The 22,005-nt window shown below is 39.6% G+C and overlaps 1 protein-coding gene across 2 annotated transcripts in view; it reads left to right on the top strand.

Moving 5' to 3' along the window:
* LOC126190974 (coiled-coil and C2 domain-containing protein 1-like) overlaps positions 1-22,005 on the top strand; it is a 141,827-nt gene that overhangs the window by 19,010 nt on the left and 100,812 nt on the right. For both annotated transcript variants that reach the window (XM_049931643.1, XM_049931644.1), the window contains exon 4: positions 17,600-17,787. In XM_049931643.1, coding sequence (XP_049787600.1) covers positions 17,600-17,787 — 188 coding nt within the window. The remainder of the gene's footprint in view (positions 1-17,599; positions 17,788-22,005) is intronic.

The raw sequence follows: 22,005 nt of genomic DNA, 5'->3' as shown, positions 1-22,005 counted from the left end.
GTACACCATGAACATAAAGGGCCCCAACATACTTCTCAAGGGTGCACCCAAAGTTACTGTCATCTGACAATGACTCCCCATCGAAGATAACATGCTGTGTCCTCCCTACCAAGAAAACCCTCAATCTAGTCACGAATTTCACTTGATACCCCATATGACTGCACTTTTGACAATAGACGTAGATGTGGTATTGAGTCAAGTGCTTTTCGGAAATAAACAAACAGTGCATTACCTTGTTGCCTTGATCCAAAGCGTTCAGTATGTCATGTGAGAAAAGTGCGAGGTGGGTTTCACACGAGGGATGTTTTTGAAATCCATACTGGTTGGCATTGAGGACATCATTCTGTTACAGATACCTCTTATGTTTGAGCTCAGAATATGTTCTTAGATTTTACAACAAATCAATCAAACATGAAAACGGAATTAAGCATTTCAGCTTTTGCTTTGCTACCCTAAATTGCAGTTCCAGTCTCATTTGTTAGGGACTGGACACTAACTTTGGTGCCACTAACAGCCTTTACATACGACCAGAATTTCTTTGGGTTTTGTGAAATATTGTTTGACAATATTCTGCTACAGTGATCATGGAAGGCATCATGCATTGCTCTCTTGACAGCGAAACACATTTCATTCATCATCTCTCTCTATCTATAGCCATACACTTGGTTTTGCACCTCTTATGCAGTAATCTCTGTCTCTTTAGAATTACAGTGACTGTACACCATGGGGGTTCCCTCCCATTATGAACTCTTATACTGAGTACATATCTATCCGGTGTATGGTCAATTATTCTTGAGCCAGAGTTCCTCTACATGCTCCTTACCTGTGCTGAAAGTTTCAATTTCCCCATTGAGATGACACTACTGATTTTTTATCTATTTTACTGAACATGTATATCTTTCTGCTTGTTTTAGTTTTCCTTTGTACTTGTTGCCACAATCACATTGTTGCCACAATCACATTGTGGCCACTGACTCCCGTTTCAATTAGGACATCCTCCAAGAGCTCAGGTCTGTTTGTTGCCATTAGATCCAATATGTTTCTATCATGAGTGGGATTCCTAACTATCTGTTCTAAGTAGTTTTCTGAGAAGGCATTTAGTAAAGTTTTACAGAAGGTCTTATCATACCCACTACAAAGAAAACTGTAATTTTCCCAATTTTACAGCCCTTGTGTGTTATTACAGCTAATTTCAGCCATCTTCTTTATTATTGCCTTGTTTCTTTTCATGGTCTCCATTCTTCCTTTTATTTTATTTTCATATAGTCGCATTACCTGTATTTTATTCTTTCATAATGTTACTTGATTGATTTGTGTATGTTGAGTTTTTTTTATGCCTGTTCTGTATTGTCTCTTCAAGTAAAATAGGGTGTTGTTTCTATTGAGAGTTCAGTTGCACTGACAAGAGATAAAATAGCAGAATATTTCGAAAATGCAAGCAACTGAATTTTACAGTTTTCATTTGTCTCAGCTCTGTATGATCATTGCAATAATGTGATTAATAGTTGCACCTGTTCCTGTTCAGATAGTTGATGTTTTTGCAATTTTCTCCTACATCAAGGCCTGACGAGAGGGGGATGGGGGACAATCCCCAGGATCCAGGCCATGTGGAGGGCCCCAAGTCTTTCCTCTAATTCCCCCAAGTGCTCAGTTGACAAATATCAGACTAATATTGTATTTTTTTATTGTATAATAAATAAAAGAACATTACCCCAGCACCAGCATAGTTAATCTAGCTCTTGCTCACTTTATTATTCTTACAGGTCAATTGCATACAATTCTGTCTTGTTCTTAATATTGAATGCACAGCTTTTTCTTTAGAAATCTTGCACAAGAAACACCTTTGTTGTGGTGGAGTCTAAACTGCACTTTATGTAAATGCTGTTGGAAAACCTAACAAAAACATTACCCTAACAGATGTACATCATAATTTGGTAGGACTGACAACAATATTCAAAGATAAGGCACTTCTGATTGCGTTCAAGACCAACACCAATAAAATACATCTGCGTGTATAGTTGTCGTAGAAGAATCGTAAAAGTGAAGAAATAAAATGTGAAAGATGTACATGGGCCTTGCTAAAGGTGGGAAGTAAAGAGGTAATGTTTTTCTTTTGTTTGTTTCTAGAAGAGCCAACATATGTGGGAAATCCCACGTTACTTTATACGGTATTATTTCTGGTCAAAGAAGTTTGGCTTTCAGAGGTTCATCTCAGAAAATTAGGAATCCACACAACGGAAATTTTCTCAGAGCTCTTGAGTCACTATGATCCATTTACTGTAAAGTACATTAGCAGGTGAGAAATGGACAAGAAGCTGGAAAGTGTTACAAATGTATTATTTGTCAAGTGATACTATGAATTTACGCTTGTTTCTAGTTACGCCCATACAATAGGAGTGCCATCTTCAATTGTTGTTGGTTCGAATTATCATGAAGGGGCAATATTTCCTGTGTTATCTTTACTTAAACATGGAAATTTAAAAGTAGAAACAAGAAATAAATGAACTCTCTGGGATTCATAGAGTCTAATGAGAAAGAAAGGAGTCGCTATTACACATTCAGTTCGATCAGTACTTGTGAAACTCAGTTCCTGTCAGTGAATGTCATGGAGAAGACTTTGAGGGTGTGTTATAAAAAAGCTGAGACACATTTTCTTTAGTGGAGTCCTCTTGCAAAATTCTCTGTGTGCTTGTCATCACCTTACTTGAGGTACATATGCAACTGAGTGTTGTCAAGAAACTGATACTTTTCTCGGAATGTTTCAACTTCTTTGACCTTTTCATTTGCAGTCCACAGCAATGGGATATTCTGAAACAGTACATCTCCCCCCATGAACCATGGACCTTGCCGTTGGTGGGGAGGCTTGCGTGCCTCAACAATACAGATAGCCGTACCGTAGGTGCAACCACAATGGAGGGGTATCTGTTGAGAGGCCAGACAAACGTGTGGTTCCTGAAGAGGGGCAGCAGCCTTTTCAGTACTTGCAGGTGCAACAGTCTGGATGATTGACAGATCTGGCCTTGTAACACTAACCAAAACGGCCTTGCTGTGCTGGTACTGCGAACGGTGAAAGCAAGGGGAAACTACAGCCGTAATTTTTCCCGAGGGCATGCAGCTTTACTGTATGATTAAATGATGATGTTGTCCTCTTGGGTAAAATATTCCGGAGGTAAAATAGTCCCCCATTCAGATCTCTGGAGGACGTTGGTATCAGGAGAAAGAAAGCTGGCGTTCTACGGATCGGAGCGTGGAATGTCAGATCCCTTAATCGGGCAGGTAGGTTGGAAAATTTAAAAAGGGAAATGGATAGGTTAAAGTTAGATATAGTGGGAATTAGTGAAGTTCAGTGGCAGTAGGAACAAGACTTTTGGTCAGGTGAATACAAGGTTTTAAATACAAAATCAAATAGAGGTAATGCAGGAGTAGGTTTAATAATGAATAAAAAAATAGGAGTATGGATAAGCTACTACGAACAGCATAGTGAACGCATTATTGTGGCCAAGATAGACATGAAGCCAGTGCCTAATACAGTAGAACAAGTTTATGTGCCGACTAGCTCTGCAGATGACGAAGAAATTGAAGAAATGTATGATGAAATAAAAGAAATTATTCATATAGTGAAGGGAGACGAAAATTTAATAGTCATGGGTGACTGGAATTTGAGACTAGGAGAAGGGAGAGAAGGAAACATAGTACTATATTTACTCGAATCTAAGCTGCACTTTTTTTTCCTGTTTTTGTAATCCAAAAAACCGCCTGCGCTTAGAATCGAGTGCAAGGTAAGCGGAAGTTTTGGAAAATGTTGGTAGGTGTCGCCACAACCAACTTCTGCTGTCGAATATATGTAGCACTATACAGGCTTGCTCTGTAGGCACAAAAATACTGGCGCCAAAACTTCAGCGTCAGTAAATAAATTAAAAGGAAAGATAGAAGAATGTAAACATTATGCCATGTATTCTTTCGTGCTTGCTGCTATCTCATTTAAATCTTGTCTGCCTAATAAACTACGAAACTAGAGTGAGACAGCAGCAAACACGGAAGAATATACATATCATGTCGTGTTTATATTCGTATTATTCTTTTGCTGAATAGTGATACAGTCAGAAATGAAGCACGTCAACTGATTGGATTTTTAAATCTAAGATGACTCTAATTTCTGTGCAGAATGTAATGTACTAAAGAGGCGTCTGCAAAGATTTCCAAATGGAGAAAAATTTTCGCTAAACTCTCGTTCAGAACATCTTCTATCATACACAGTCTATTATTTGGTTCTTGTTGATTATTATCAAAGAAAGCAGCAGTGTAAGTAACAACAAATAGCAGTCTCTTGCCATTGTTTCGCTTATGGACAATTCCTCTCTTTTTTTTTTATTGTAAGCGGCAGTAGCTCGTACAAAAGCAAACAATGCTGCGAGCGGCGACAGGTCGTAAACACTCATTATCAGAATGCGACAAACAATGCATGACACAGTACAATAATGCATTTTCGGCTTAGAGTGACGTAAACACCTATAACAAAGAGAATGGCACTTATCAGATCAAAGCAAAATAAGCAATCGATTCAAACCTGACGAAGCACGTAAAAAAGGAAGGGTACCCATACAAATACGGACGGAGCGCCTGACACATAGCAATGGCTACTTGGTAAAGCTTAACTGTTAAGCTTACGACTCGAACCAAACTACTGTAGCTGCATCTTCATCCATTTGACCTAAATTGTGTCTCATGTTACAATGGACCAACTTCGTTTCGATTTGGAGGTACGGTCTTAAACTTTTTTCATCCCTTGAATTTCGAGTGTCAAATTTCAGATGCGGCTTAGATTCGGGAAAATTTTTTTCCCTTGATTTCGAGTCTCATTTTTAAGGTGCGGCATAGATTCGAGTGAGGTTTAGATTCGAGTAAATACGGTAGGTGAATATGGATTGGGGCTAAGAAATGAAAGAGGAAGTCGCCTGGTAGAATTTTGTGCAGAGCATAACTTAATCATAGCTAACACTTGATTCAAGAATCATGAAAGAAGGTTGTATACATGGAAGAACCCTGGAGATACTAAAAGGTATCAGATAGATTATATAATGGTAAGACAGAGATTTAGGAACCAGGTTTTAAATTGTAAGACATTTCCAGAGGCAGATGTGGACTCTGACCACAATCTATTGGTTATGAACTGTAGATTAAAACTGAAGAAACTGCAGAAAGGTGGGAATTTAAGGAGATGGGACCTGGATAAACTGAAAGAACCAGAGGTTGTACAGAGTTCCAGGGAGAGCATAAGGGAACAATTGACAGGAATGGGGGAAAGAAATACACTAGAAGAAGAATGGGTAGCTTTGAGGGATGAAATAGTGAAAGCAGCTGAGGATCAAATAGGTAAAAAGATGAGGGTTAGTAGAAATCCATGGGTAACAGAAGAAATATTGAATTTAATTGATGAAAAGAGAAAATATAAAAATGCAGTAATTAAGCAGGCAAAAAGGAATACAAACATCTCAAAAATGATATCGACAGGAATTGCAAAATGGCTAAGCAGGGATGGCTAGAGGACAAATGTAAGGATGTGGAGGCTTATCTCACTAGTGGTAAGATAGATACTGCCTACAGGAAAATTTAAGAGACCTTTGGAGAAAAGAGAACCATTTGGATGTTTATCAAGAGCTTTGATGGAAACCCAGTTCTAAGCAAAGAAGGGAAAGCAAAAAGGTGGAAGGAGTGTATAGAGGTTCTGTACAAGGGCGATGTTCTAGAGGACAATATTATGGAAATGGAAGAGGATGTAGATGAAGATGAAATGGGAGATATGATAGTGCGTGAAGAGTTTGACAGAGCACTGAAAGACCCAAGTCGAAACAAGGCCCCGGGAGTAGACAACATTCCATTAGAACTACTGGCAGCCTTGGGAGAGCCAGTCCTGACAAAACTCTACCATCTGGTGAGCAAGATGTATGAGACAGGCGAAATACCCTCAAACTTCAAGAAGAATACAATAATTCCAATCCCAAAGAAAGCAGGTGTTGACAGATGTGAAAATTACCGAACTATCAGTTTAATAAATCACAGCTGCAAAATACTAACGCGAATTCTTTACAGACAAATGGAAAAACTGATAGAAGCCGACCTCGGGGAAGATCAATTTGGATTGCGTAGAAATGTTGGAACACGTGAGACAATACTGACCCTACAACTTATCTTAGAAGAAAGATTAAGGAAAGGCAAACCTACATTTCTAGCATTTATAGATGTAGAGAAAGCTTTTGACAATGTTGATTGGAATACTCTCTTTCAAAGTCTGAAGGTGGCAGGGGTAAAATACAGGGAGCTAAAGGCTATTTACAATTTTTACAGAAAGCAGATGGCAGTCATAAGAGTCGAGGGGTATGAAAGGGAAGCAGTGGTTGGGAAGGGAGTGAGACAGGGTTGTAGCCTCTCCCCGAAGTTATTCAATCTCTATATTGAGCAAGCAATAAAGGAAACAAAAGAAAAGTTTGGAGTAGGTATTAAAATCCATGGAGAAGAAATAAAAAATTTGAGGTTCACCGATGACATTGTAATTCTACAGAGACAGCAAAGGACTTGGAAGAGCAGTTGAACGGAATGGACAGTGTCTTGAAAGGAGGGCATAAGATGAACATCAACAAAAGCAAAAGGAGGATAATGGAATGTAGTCGAATTAAGTCTGGTGATGCTGAGGGAATTAGATTAGGAAATGAGACACTTAAAGTAGTAAAGGAGTTTTGCTATTTGGGGAGCAAAATAACTGATAATGGTCGAAGTAGAGAGGATATAAAATGTAGACTGGCAATGGGAAGGAAAGTGTTTCTGAAGAAGAAAAGTTTGTTAACATTGAGTATAGATTTAAGTGTCAGGAAGTCGTTTCTGAAAGTATTTGTATGGAGTGTAGCCATGTATGGAAGTGAAACATGGACGATAAATAGTTAGGACAAGAAGAGAACAGAAGCTTTCGAAATGTGGTGCTACGGAAGAATGCTGAAGATTAGTTGGGCAGATCACATAACTAATGAGGAGGTATGGAATACAATTGGGGAGAAGAGGAGCTTGTGGCACAACTTGACTGGAAGAAGGGATCGGTCGGTAGGACAAGTTCTGATACATGGAGGGGATCACCAATTTAGTGCTGGAGGGCAGCGTGGAGGCTCAAAATCATAGAGGGAGACCAAGAGATGAATACACTAAGCAGATTCAGAAGGATGTAGGCTGCAGTAGGTACTGGGAGGTGAAGAAGCTTGCACAGGATAGAGTAGCATGGAGAGCAGCATCAAACCAGTCTCAGGACTGAAGACCACCACAACAACAACAACAACTACTACTACTACTACTACTACTACATGGATACTTTGCATATTACACTTAAGTGTGTTGCAGAGGGTTCATCGAACCACCTTCACAATAATTCTGTGTTATTCCACTCCTTAACAAGATCATTTTTCCGTACGTAGGTCGGCGCCATCAAGACATTTTAGCATTCGGAGGAGAAAGTTGCTGGCTGAAATTTCGTGAGGAGATTGCGCTGCCAGGAGAAATGCCTTTGTTTTGATGATGTCCACCCCAAATCCTGTATCACATTCATGACACACTCTCCCCTGTTTCTTGCTAATACAAAGGGTGTGCTCTTCTGTGAGCTTCCTCGATGTGCTCCGTTAACCCTATTTCGTAAGAATCCCACGCTGTGCAGTAGTACTCCAAAAGAGGATGAACAAACATAGTGTAGGCAGTCTCTGTAGTAGATCCATGGTGTATACGACCTGGGACAACTGGGAGATCCAGGAAAAACCCGGGAATTTTTTCATCCAGGAGAAAACCAGGAAAACCCCGGGAATTTTTCATTGTTTTAGTTTTCAGTTAAATTTTTGTAATTTTGACTGGTAAGAACCAATACTCTAACAAATTATATTACTGTATCCCTTTTCTGCAGAATAATACTTCAACTATAAAACATAAACGAAAGAAAAAAATGAAAATAACTTAAATTGCAAAGGAAATGTGCCATTTACAACAACAACAACAACAACAAACAGTGCTCATGCAAGCATCTGCCAACAGCAAAACGTGTCAAAGGCTTTAGGAAAACTATGCAATGCTTCACAACAACAAATTGCCTCCGACGAGCATGAAGTCACAACTGTTTACATTAGATTCGTTTTAGCAGTTACGAGCGAGCTCATGCACATGCGCAGTTGAGTTGTGTTTGAATAGTAGATTCTCCTGCTTCTGGCTACAGGAATGTGGCCGTTGGCTGTGCAAGCAGTCGCAGCAAAGTGGGTGCCAAATTCATATTCTTGAGGAAAAAAAAAACTTGTTTCACAAAGCACCTAGCATCCAGTGCATGTTTGCCTATTGATTATTCATATGAGTTTGAAATGCTTCCCTGTTGATTTTTGAACATTTTTAACACATTTTAATTTGATTTCTGAATGAATCATAAGTTGATTTTTTAATTCGTGCATAGTGTACGTGATGTCTGTGTCAGGAGAAACCTTGTCGCATCTAGAAATAAACTTTCCGCAGACAAAAGGGGACGGGGCTATACGAGCTGAGCGGAGTAAAGCTGAACGGATGATTGCCAATCGCTGTCTGATTATGTGGTTGATTGGGTTTGCGAATGATCAGCGTTGTTATAATTACTAGCGAAATCCATAGATTCAGACTACCAGAATGGAAATAAACGACTGACAGGAATTACAGGTGAGAAAGATGTATCCAAGAAAGTGAAATTTTGACAGAAAATTTTTGGCCAGATCGCTACACTAGTAAGGACTAGTTGTACAGTCCCTGTTTAGCAGCCGCTTAAGTTCTATTCTGGAAGTAACGTGGAAAACGTGTTCTATGAACACGTAATAACGCCTAACCGGAAAATAATAGTGGGATAAATAAACCTGTGATTCTGGATGGGTTAGTGTGGTTAATCGACAAATTTTGAAAATGGCAGCAATCGCTACAGAATTGATGATGACAAGATTGTTTGTTAGAACGAGGAAGGAGAAGAAATGGGGACATCACACAAATTATGGAAGAATAAGATGATTCCAAATTTATATAAAAATTTCGTAATACTACTTTTCGATCTCGTGCTTGAGAAACTGGTGCATATGAATGAAATGTGAAACTATTTCCTAGCATAAAGCTTTTTGCTTGTAGTAGGCCTAATAGGCATTTGATATTGGTACAGTAGAGCATCGATTATCTGAAGTAATTGGGGGACATGGGTGTTCAGAAAACTGGTTTGTTCGGATGATCGAACTGTACATGTTTATTTGCCGAAAAGAAGTACTGTACAGTAAATTTATTCATAAAAACAGCCATATCTTTTAGTATTACAAAGTAACATAGAAAGGCAACTTCAGTAGGAATATATAGTATGTGGCACAGTTTATTAAACATGAATGCCGTGTCTTGACTTGAAGCGTTTTAACCAGCCCGTGCTCGCTTTAAAGTTCGAAGGCCCTCCAAGTTTTTCATTGAACTGCATTGCCTTCTCACACAGAATGGGACCTGAGATAGGTTCTCCTTTCGATCTCTTTTGTGTAAACCACTTGTAAACAGCATCATCTAGATCTGTGTTAGTGGCGAGCTTCATAGTTTTAGGGCTTGTTGATCCATCAGTAAAATCAAGCATAGCTATAAAATTTGCTATGCTCGTCTTTTGTTTTTTTTTATATTCGTAACTGTCGACTTCCCCACCTTGTACTCATTGGATAAAGTGGTTGCAGATTAACCTTCTTCTAACCTTTTAATAATCTCGTACTTGTCCCTCATAGAAAGGACAGCACGTTTACATTTAAGCATTTTGTATCGTCAAGTTCACTTCTTCACGCAGCAGCACACAAGTGGTCGTAACAGAGAACAGAAGGTGACTGTTTGCACCGTGAGAAGCTCTTCTTGGGGGCGCACAATCCTTCAAACTGCGCGGAGCGGCACGCCTCGACTCTAAGCTGGCACAGCTGTTGCTGTGAACAGCTTTGATAATGCCGCTACTTCTACTGCCAGTGCCACGCCGAAAGAAGTGTGCTGATTGTTGAAACACAGGGACTGGCAGCTTGGCCGGTCAGCAGCGCCTTGTGAAGGCCCCATTAGAAACAATGTTCCGCCAGCGTTGGCCCAGTGCGGCGACTACTGTGGGAAACTTGGTTTGGGTGTGAGGGGGATGATGTACGGTAGGGTGGGAGAGTAACAGGTGCGAGCGAGTACACAGTTCAGTTAAGCGGTCGTTCGGTTTACCGACATTCGGATAATCGACGTTCTACTGTACTTTGTGAATTATATTCCGTCGTATTATAAAAATGGCCATTTGTGACAAAACAGTCTCGTTTATTTGGTGTGTGTTACAAAATTAAAACTATCAACTTTCCCTGTTAGTGTGTTCGTGCTACTTATCAGTGATGTTGCCGTTGGGTGACTACATCATGTATCCTATGATCTGAATATCTCCTGTCATCGGGTGGCGAGCTCATGTGACATGAGCTATGACTGGCTTACAAAAGCACTTTGCAATCTCGATTTCAATGATTCGGAAAGTAACATGCGGTGTTTGGTGGAATTCCAATTTATACTTTCATAATACGAAAATACGCAGTGTACATGTTGCTGCACATGAAATATATTTCCAAAACATGTCTTTTTCCCTGAGTTTTGTTTTCTAAAGTGCCGTGAAATTCTACGCCCGTGTATAAAACCATAAGCATTCAAAGGATTTGTAAGGGAAAATACACTGTCACTTTATATGGAAAAAGTGTGTTTTCACCTGAGAGAAAGTGTATTTTTAACCAGGAAATCCGGGAATTTTTTTTCCTTGTCCGCGTATACACCCTGAGATCCATTGCATTTTCTAAGTGTTCTGCCAATGGAACACTGTCTTTGGCTCACTTTTCCCACATTCTCTGGTGATTCCTAGGTATTTAATTGAATTTACAGCCTTTAGATTTGGTTGGTTTATCATGTAACTGAAATTTCATGGATTCCTTGTAGCACTCATGTGGATAACCTCACACTTTTCATTATTTAGGGTCAACTGCCAATTTTCGCATTTATGGATATCTTGTCTTATGTTGGAAGTTCTTCATATTGCATGTCTGATACCCATTGGAGTGCTCAGGTGGTACAGGTTTCTTTTCATAGTAGGAGATCTTTCACATGTTAAGTCGTGACTTAAATTTGGCTAAAAGTGTTGGCACTAATTGCGTACAGAATCAATTTACTGCAAGCCCAAAATACTAACATTGATATTGAGGTTAGGAAATCTTATTTAATAACTTAAAATATCTTTGCAAAAATTGGAACACCAATTTCCCTGAATCTAAAATTGTTGCCAGAGCAATTAATACTAAGCCTGAATTTCGAGAGGTGCACACTAAGGAGAGGAAATCATTTCATGATGATGTAACGAGGCATGAAGTGACAAATGTAAATTCAGGAGATACATTCAAGATAAAAGGTTTTTATGTCATAATTGGCAGTCTAGTGACTAACTTGAAAACCTGATGTGAAACCATGCTGATTGTAGCTGAAACATGTGGGTTTTTATAGAAATACACAAAGATCAGGTCACCGAGGCATGCAAGGTATTTATTCAATGTATGCCATAATGTTGCCACCACGACAAATTTAGAAGAAGAAATTAAATATTTGAAAACTATTCATATTTCCAACTCTGTACACTTGCTATGAAACAGTTAGACCACTTGAATAAGATTTCAAAATGTACGTATAGCTATGCGTATCTTTTAAACTCTTCCATGGCTGTAGCTGAAGCAGAAGGGTCATTCAGCACTCTGGCTCATGTAAAAACTGTGTCAGATCAACTATGCATCAATGATGTCTCACGGATTTGGGGACCTGGGCAACTGAGTATTTGTTGGCAAGGCAGCTAGACTTTAATGTTGTGATTCAGATATTTGTTGAATCAAATGCCCGCAAAGAGCCATTGGTGACAATATTATAGGCAAATTCTTCATAGTATGCTACCCATTGCACAACTTACTGTGGTTTACATGCGAGTGCATTGTAATGTGTGGGCAGACCAGGGAATGAGTGGGGACAGAACATTCCATATTACAGCATTTCTGGCAACAGACATTTTGTCAATGTACAAAGCAACAAAGCAGTATAATACATAGCCTTTTGTTTTAAAGTGAAATTAAAGTAAATTAAACAAATCCAAAAAATAAAATTAAATGGTGTGTTCATGCATATTACAATAATTCATTGTAGAATAGTATTTGAAGTCAAACTTGTAAGTTCGTCAGTTGTATCAGTTTTCTCTTTTGTCATGGAGGTCTTGGTTGAGCTATCATCCAGTTCCTGAGCTGTGCTGGTCTTGGTTCCTGATAACTGCCTTCATCACTACTTTTCAAGCCAATATTTATCACTGTTCTTTCAGTCTCGTGTTCCATGAAAGCATCATCGCTCTGGTGCTTTCTTGATACACTTTTATTTAACCTTAGCATGCTCGCTCACGATTCATCTGGTTGGTGTATTCTTTCCAAGCCATGGTGGGAAATTCAAGACATAGATTTTGACAGTTGTTGTTTCTCTACATTCCAAATGATTTTGACCTTTTTCTTAATAAAGCAATGTCCAGTAACGTGTCGTTTTGAACTTGTATTTGGATGAAGGAAACTGTATATTCTAATAAAAGTCCTTGAAGGACTTCATTGCAAAATGAGTGTGGAATTTAGAGTACGATCTTCGCAATGGCACATCACACAAGTATACGATAAACTGTTTTCCTAGTATGAAATTATTATATGCAGTCAGAAGAAAAATCGCAACACCAAGAAGGAGTTGTGTGATATGGACAAAAGTTGGTAAGTGTGTTTTTGCAATTGGAAGATGATGTCTATTAAAATTTCCCACCAGTCACATAAGAGTGGGGTTAGTAATGCCACTGTGAGGATGCAAATCAGGCTTGCTTTAAATACGTGCTGTAACAGTTGTGAGTGTTAGTTACCTTTGTGATTGGACACGATGAGTTGATCTTACTCAATAATGCCTTTAAGGTAACAAAGAGGCCATTAACAACACATAACAGAATTTGAATGAGGTCATCTAATAGGGCTACAAGAAACTGGATGTTCCTTTTGCGATATTGCAGAAAGACTTGGCACAAATGTAGCCACTATACATGATGGCTGGGAGCGGTGGTCACAAGAGTGTTCGGTCGAAAGGAGTCCTGGCTCTGGACAGCCATATGGCACTTCTGAGAGGGAAGAGCATCGCATTTGGCGTTTGGCTTTGGTGCATCATGCTGAATCTGCAACAGCAATCTGAACAGTAGTTGGCACCACAGTGACACAATGAATTGTTACAAATCAGTTACTTCAAGGACAGCTCTGAGCCCAGAAGCCCTGTAGCAAGCATCCCACTGACCCCAACCCACCACCATTTCTGACTGCAGTGGTGTCGGAAGTGTGAGCTCATTGGAGGGCGGGATGGTGGTCTGTTGTGTTTTCTGATGAAATATGGTTCTGCCTTGGTGCCAGCGATGACTGTGTTTTGCCTAGGAGGAGGCCAGTTGCGGGCCAGCAACCAACCTGTCTGCATGCTAGACACATTGGAAGTATGCATGGAGTTACGGTCTGGCGTGCAATTTTGTATGACAGTAGGTGCACTCTTGTGAGTATCCCATGCAACCTGCCAGTCGGGTGATTCATTCTGTTGTGGTGCCATTTATGAACAGCATTCCAGCAGGTGATTTCCAGCATGATAATGCTCGCTCACATGCTGCTGTTGTAACTCATGTGTTGACTTGTTGTCTTGGCGTGCTTGATCATCAGATCTGTCTTCAGTTGACCACGTATGGAACATCATCAGATGACAACTGCAGTCCATCCACAAACAGCTTTAACCGTCCCTGTATTGACCAATCAAGTGCAACAGGCATTGAACTCCATCCTACAAACTGATATCTGGCACCGGAACCTGTACAACACTTTACCTAGGCAAATGTATCCCCAAAATTTAATTATTCTTCGTTAATTTTTTTGTGTTGTGATTTTTTTTCTGTAAGTGTATTTAAATATAAAGAAATTGCAAATACAGTTCTTCCTGCCACAGCGTGTTCTAATTCTGATTGGAAATGTGTGTAGAAATCATAAATGTGGATGCAGAAAATGTGCTCAGAAAAAAATTACGTGCCATAGGTAGGAAATTTAATTTTCAGTGTCAGTTCTGTAACTAGGAAGCCAGTCTTTCTGCGTTTTCGTAGAAAAACAAAGTTATGAATTTTGATATGTGAACATAAGTGAAAAATTTCATAGAAGATATTCTGTGATTTACAATAACAGATTAACATCAGTCGTTCATTGTTTCCACGGAAAAATAGCAGCTGAAACAAAAGCATAAAAAATCTACATTATGACACTAAATGTTGCACAGGAAATTTGCAGACACTGTATTATTGGTAAGTAATGTTTATATTCATGTCCTCTATGACATGAGAAAAGTAGGAACAGTTACTCTTATACACCTTTATGTAAATCTTTTACACTGTGTCAGAATAACTCACACTATTTCTTCGGGGGCCTCTGCTTTCTAAATGCAATGTGGTGACGTGTCACAGTCTGTATAATTTCCTTGAATGTTTATGGGCTCTGTAGTACAGGGTAACACCGCACCCAACATGCAACCGAAAGTGGTGCCTGATGATACACATTGTATACTGTCGCACTCTCTGATTCAACTCAATATGCCATGAATAATTGTTTGTATGCTCGAATTCCATTAGCAGTAACTCGTGCAACATGTATACCATTGTACACACTACGTTTGGGTACATATGTTTAGTGTTTAATAACAAATTATATATATTGTTTTGTATATTTCCAATATTCCCAGAATTGTGCTACGTTCAAATCCTGTCAAACCTTCTTTAAAATAACAATAAAATTGGATTCCTATATTTGGGGATACAGCCTGATCGTACATCCTGACCCAGGCCCAGTCCTGGCTCTCAGTGGCCCTGCCAATGTCTTAATTTTGGTTTCTGTGTTAGTAAGTGACCATGATAGGAAGGTGTTTCATGTCTAGAATTTATGCTTTCTGAAGCTGAAACAAAGTGTAATCAGTTGAGGGTTCTTCCTTCAGGGAGAAAGAGAAATTGACCAGAGAAGGTTGGAAATAATCCTAAGTTGAGATGGACCTACCTGTTGTCAGAATGAGGAGAGACCTTCTGCTCTCTCTGACACCTTCTCCATCATCAGTTCCTCCCTTGTCCCCACAACAGGCAGATCTTTCTCAGTATAGAGCCTGAGTGACAACCTGCCTCATCCACCCACCCCCATACTTTCCAACAAGCCCAAGAAGGGACATATAGCTCACAAAACTAGAATTATTGTTACAAATATGTGTTTTTATTGGCAAGGAATTGCACCTTTTGAAGGTAACCATTGACTATCCTTCCTACCTCTTTGTTAGGTCGTAGTTTTGGTTTACATTGTACCTAGGGAAACAAATTCATGGTAGACATTTCCCTTCATGTCATAACAAAAAACCTACACAGTTTTAATTTTGTCTTCACCTGCTTTTTTTTTAGTCATGGCAGTGGAGCTGCCTTTCAGTGGCTTGATTAGTTCTTGGGTTCTTGGAATCTGCGTATAATGATTTTTGACAAACTTGCTGGTCAGACATTTTTGTCTAAGGTCTACAACTGCAAAATGGCTGAACTCGTGAAACAGTTTTTATGAAAGCAAGCCTAACGGATGAATGAATGAATGAATGAACAAAAAAGCAAGCCTAAGAGGCACACTCAGATGTGTAGCAAGGGCACCCAGTGGGAGAACCCGTCACTCCATCCTACACCCACACACATATTGGTCACCCTTATATCTGCTTTCTATCAAACCTCCTTTCTGATGACTTCATGACACTGGGAATGTTGTTAAAGAACCATTTGTAGAGCCACACAGTTGAAAAAATTGACCCAAGGACAAAAAATTAATGAAGTGTGTTTTTTTTTAATAGAAAAAGGCTAAAGAAATTTCATCTGGTTGCCTGAGGAGTAGGCCCAGTGCCACTGTAACACAATATGGGACCGTATTCTGTTGCTTCTCTTCAGTTATTTTGCAAATCTTTGTAAGATTTGCTGCTGCACATGAATACAAGAATCTGTAGTTACTATTTAGCTGATGCATCCACTTGCAGCACAACCATACGTGTTCACTCCTTTTGTCACGGGGAATATCTGCTTCTTTGACGCTAGATCATTTTATTTGAGCACCTCAGCAATGTTGAGTGTCATTTTTGTCCAGCCAAAGTATAATGTAGCAAGCAACTGATACCAGTATCGTAAATGCTGAGGCACAGGGCTTGGTTTAATGGTGTAATATCTATTGGTGGTAAAACTTCCTGGCATAAACACACACATGCAAGATCATAGACCCCATTCCAGGAGTACACCAAATATACTGGTAGTTGTGTCGTGTTTCATGCCAATGCCCTTGCCAGGTAGTCCATCTTTCCAGTATGGTGGTGTGCAGACTCAGCTTCATCACATGCACCAATTAGGTGGAGGGATGGTACCACTCCAGCTGGTAAGCCAACAAGCGGGATGTGTGCATTCGCACAATGGTCAGAGCCAATCAGTTCCCAGTATCAATCTGCGTGGCTATTTAACTTGTGCCCAAGCGAATTAGTGGCTGTTAGTATCCAGTCTGGGCGTGTTTTGTGCAGAGTTAGTGCTAGCAGCAGTTTGAAGGGAGCAGCTGCCAGTCTGGAATCAGCAGTCTGCAGTAAACAGTTCACAAGGATAGCAGCCACTGCAACCACTATCACTCACTGACATTGGCAACTGACTTGACTTATCTCTGTGTGGCCCTTACTTCCTGAAAGTGGCTGTAGTGTGTATTGAACATAGTCTCAGCTTGGACAGATCCATATTAGTGTTCAACGTGAACCAGATGTTATGGTTTGTGTGTGTGTTGCAATAAATGAGCATTCATGTACATTGCACTAATAAATTTGGTAGTGGTGTTACAAAAACAAGTCACTTTGCTAGTGCTGTAATAGAAAACAGACCTCTACACATAAAGTTGCACTGTTCTTCAAACAACACTTTTTTCTGAACTTCCTGTTTTAAGGAGGCCACATCAGTAGTCATGTTAAAGGCAATTTCTTTTTGATTTGAGTATGTTGCTGGATGTTATATTGCAATTAGCTTCACTACCTTGCTAGAAAACTAATAAGTTATGTCTTTTTAGCCATCGATAATACTGAATTCTTGTGGTTCTGAATTTTTAAGAGAGTTTCTACTTTTTTGGTTTTCTAGGCATATGTGGAAAGTATTTTATATATGATGTGCAAAAGACAGTGATTTGCGTAAAGCTTAGCTGAGCGGTCTAAGGTGCTGCAGTCATGGACCGTGCGGCTGGTCCCGGCGGAGGTTTGAGTCCTCCCTCGGGTGTGTGTGTGTGTGTGTGTGTGTGTGTGTGTGTGTGTGTGTGTGTTTGTCCTTAGGATAATTTAGGTTAAGTAGTGTGTAAGCTTAGGGACTGATGACCTTAGAAGTTAAGTCCCATAAGATTTCACACACACTTGAACTTTTTTGTTGTTGTGTAAATCTGTTTATTCTTAAGTCTCCTTCTCATAGCATGAACTTGGCACATTGGCTGAGGAGGATACTGTGATGGAAGCTGAGAAGCCGCCGAGTACACCAGTAGCGCCACCTAAAAGAAATGAAGGAAATCCATTGGTTACAACTCTGGAAGAAAGACTCAAAATGTATCAGGAGGCTGAAAAGAATGCAAAGTCAGCAGGAGAATCTTCAAGAGCTAGAAGGTAAACAAACCAAAGATCATAGCTTGGGGCACATACCAGTTGAAATTAAAATGTATTGTCACAGTTAACTGTAGTAAGGGTGATGTAGGTAAGTCATAAATATTAAAGACCTTCAGGGAGAAAGAGAAGAACAGGAGGTTACTGAAATGAGAAATATCACCGGAAAAATGAGTAGGTTATCTAAAAGAAAGCAAGCAAGCATTTAATATATTAAGCTCGCCAGTGCCATTCAAGCATATGGAGGAGGATTTATCCATTGGAGAAGAAACCTTAAGTGCCCTCTGCTGCCTAGGCTGATAGCTAATGGAGCATACCACTTGATAGATCACTCTGAACTGCTAAGTTAATATATAAAATTATGCATGCTATTTCAACCGAGAGAACAAGCAAGTAGTGTACTTTTTTGGAGAAAAAAGTTCTACAAACGAAGTAGAAGTTGTAGGTAAAATTCAGAGGAAACCAAAACATTCCACCTCACTTTGCTGGACAGAAACAAGGAAGAATAAAAAGCTGCATTATCATTAATTTGACTCTACCATCACAGTGGAGTCAAGACCTACATGGAGGAGCTGGAATTCGTAACACAGCAGAAACCACCATGCATATGTTTACAAGAAACAAATATGCAAGTATTGTCTGCTTTCTCTGTAAAGAGAGGCCGAGAATAAACTCAATGTGTCTGTGTCTAAGTAGGTCTCTCTCTCTCTCTCTCTCTCTCTCTCTCTCTCTCTCTCTCTGTTTCCTACCACATGCTACATGCTTTGACCACACTATCCTAGAAAATAGCAATGCTGGGACCTGCTCCAAGTGGTGAATTCGTTTCCAGGTATTGCATTCTGTCGTAAAATGATAGTGCTGTTGTTCTGTGAATAATGCTAAACATGTTTCCTTATTGTAGCCCGCAATGAATATTACACCAATGAAACAGCCACCACAAAATGTGTGCTAAAGTAAAAATTATCTCAAAATTTTCGGACCACTCTTTCAAATGCAGTCAGTACTGATAGTGTGATGTAACTTCATATTGTACACATTATGAATCTGTCCTTCACTCACCTGACTGCCCTTTGACCAAAGGCCTACAACTTCCACATGGAGGATGACCTTAATAGGGACAGACTAACTTCTAACTAAGAGTGAGTGGGCATATTCATTAGTGGAGTGTACCACTCTTTGTCTGTCTTCCTCACTTCTCATATTTGTAAACCTTATATGTGCTATGGGGCTGTACTGCCACTTAGCAAAGTTTTCTTTTACAAAATATGTCTCTTCAATCTGGGACAGATGTCCTACCTTTGCATTGCAGTGAGATTGCTGTTTATATTAACCAGCCCTTTCCCATGCAGAAACTGAAATCTTCCTTATAGGTAGCACACAAAATAATCCTTTGTCTGACGGAAACACAGTGTGTTATCATCTTACACAATCTATGTCTTGGAGCTAAAGAAATTTTAGTTTATTATATCACCCAAATTTGAGATGATCAAGAATATTCTAATATGTGGAGGGAGACAGTAATGAGATAGGCTCCATTAACTAGCTACAATAATTGAAAGTGCATTGGAAAGACCTGAGAGTGGGTAATGTGTGAACTAATGGTTGTCAAATGTATTTTGTTCCATTCAGTGTGGGTATAGTTTGATTTATCTATTAATTAGTTATCTCTCAGTAGGTAAAGAAGCATTAGCATCATATCTCAAAGGGGAATTGGGAAAAAAATGCAAGGCTGCTTGAGATATTATAACACAAGAATTCACTTTGACCAAAATTCAGGAGCCCCCCCTTTTCCCCAAAATTGCTCAATAGATACTGTACTACTGCAGTAAACAAATTAAGATAAAAAAAAATCAGCCGTTCAAACACACCAGCAAATGATATACTTGATGATCAGCTTCCTAGAGGGCTTGAATCCTACTAGTGGGATCTTGTCACACTGCCAGATAAAGGAAATGCCGTCTCAAAGTTTGCAAACTCAAAAAGTGTGGACTGCTAGTGACTATCTAAGTACACAGTAAAATGGACAATACACTGTATTTGCGAAGTGCTTACTTTTGTTGTGAATAAAGGCCTAGAATTTTGAATAAAAGCCTAGAATTTTGAATAAAAGCCTAGAATTTGGAGTTTTTCGTGACTAGCTCAGAGTTTCAAAAGTTATGTGTATATACAAATGTACAAAAACGGGGAAAAGCATCTCCCTGATAACTACAGACCTCTGTCTTTTTTTACTATCTTCTCTAATATATTTGAAAAAATTTTTTACATACAGTTAAGTAACCACTTCGAAAAGTGTGACCTTCTTTGTAATATAGAGTGTGGTTTTCAACAAGGAAAGGATACCACTTCTGCAGTCCTTTAAACTATTAATCAAATATGAACTGCATTTGAAAATAACAAAATGGTCTCTCTTGAGCTATGTGATTTGAGTAAGGCATTTGACTGTGTCCCCTTTAACATCTTCCTAGTCAAAATACAGTATTATGAAATGAATAATACAACATTAGAAGTAATTAATTCTTGTCTAAACAACAGGAGACAGTTTGTGTCAATTCAAAGCAGGCATTTTTCATTAAAGTAAGTCACATCTGGTGTGCCTCAAAGCTCTGTCCTTGGACCATCTACTTCATAGTTGCCGTTAACGATTTGTCGCATTATGTTGGGCTTAAGTCAGCTATTGCTCTGCAGGTGGTACAACTTTATTCATCACGGATCGAGATATTTTAAGGTAATACCAGAAATCACAGGATGCTCTCTTCTTAACACTTGACTGGTTCTTATCTAACAAACTACTGTGTAATGAATATAATAGAGGGAAACATTCCACGTGGGAAAAATATATCTAAAAACAAAGATGATGTGACTTACCAAACGAAAGTGCTGGCAGGTCGATAGACACACAAACAAACACAAACATACACACAAAATACAAGCTTACGCAGCCAACGGTTGCTTCGTTAGGAAAGAGGGAAAGACGAAAGGTTGTGGGTTTTAAGGGAGAGGGTAAGGAGTCATTCCAATCCCGGGAGCGGAAAGACTTACCTTCGGGGGGGAGGGGGGGGGGGGGCAGGTATACACACCCACACACACACACACACACACACACACACACACACACACACACACACACACACATTGTCTGTGTATGTGCAGATGGATATATATATATATATGTATGTGTGCGTGTGCGTGTGCGTGTGCGTGTGTGTGTGTGTGTGTGTGTGTGTGTGTGTGTGTGTGCGCACGCGCGTGCACGCAAGTGTATACCTGTCTCTTTTTCCCCCCGAAGGTGAGTCTTTGCGCTCCTGGGATTGGAATGACTCCTTACCCTCTCCCTTAAAACCCACATCCTTTCGTCTTTCCCTCTCCTTCCCTCTTTCCTGACGAAGCAACCGTTGGTTGCGAAAGCTTGAATTTTGTGTGTATGTTTGTGTTTGTTTGTGTGTCTATCGACCTGCCAGCACTTTCGTTTGGGAAGTCACATCATCTTTGTTTTTAGATAAACTACTGTGTAATCTAGAGAACATACGTCATCTGCGTAGAATTGAAATCTGTAAAACTGCTTGGAATATGTATTGGTACCGAGCTAAACTGGCAAACCCATATTAACAATGTCTGCAAAAAGCAGAAAGTTCCACGGGACTGGAAGAAGGCTCAGGTCGTAGCAATCTGTACAAAGGGTAGAAAATCGGATGCACATAATTACCTGCCAATTTCACTGACATCGATTTGTTGTAGAATAATGGAACATATTTTGTGTTCAGTCATAATGACCTTTGTAGACTCTGAGAAACTCATCTGCAGAAACCAGCATGGTTTTAGGAAACAGCAGTCATAGAAGACACAGCTGGCCCTCTTTGTGCGTGATATACAACAGACTCTAGATACCGGCTCCCAGGTTGATGCCATATTTCTTGACTTTTGAAAGGCGTTCTACTCAGTTCCTCACTGTCGCTTGCTCCAATAAGTGCGCGCTTATGGCCTATACGATGACATATGCGATTGGATAGAAAGTTTTCTGAGAGACAGGGAGCAGTACGTTGTCCTGAACGAGGTGACTTCAACAGAAACAAGCGTAACTTCAGGTGTGCCTCAGGGCAGCATAATAGGTCCGCTGCTTTTTACGATTTACATAAACAATCTGGTTGATGGTATTGACAGCAGCATTAGACTGTTTGCCGATGATGCTGTAGTCTACAGGGAAGTAGTATCACACAAAAGTTG

The sequence above is a fragment of the Schistocerca cancellata genome, chromosome 6, assembly GCF_023864275.1.
Source record: "Schistocerca cancellata isolate TAMUIC-IGC-003103 chromosome 6, iqSchCanc2.1, whole genome shotgun sequence".
Taxonomy (NCBI): domain Eukaryota; kingdom Metazoa; phylum Arthropoda; class Insecta; order Orthoptera; family Acrididae; genus Schistocerca; species Schistocerca cancellata.
Note: the sequence above shows the minus strand (reverse complement) of the source record. Positions and strands in the feature narration are given on the sequence as shown.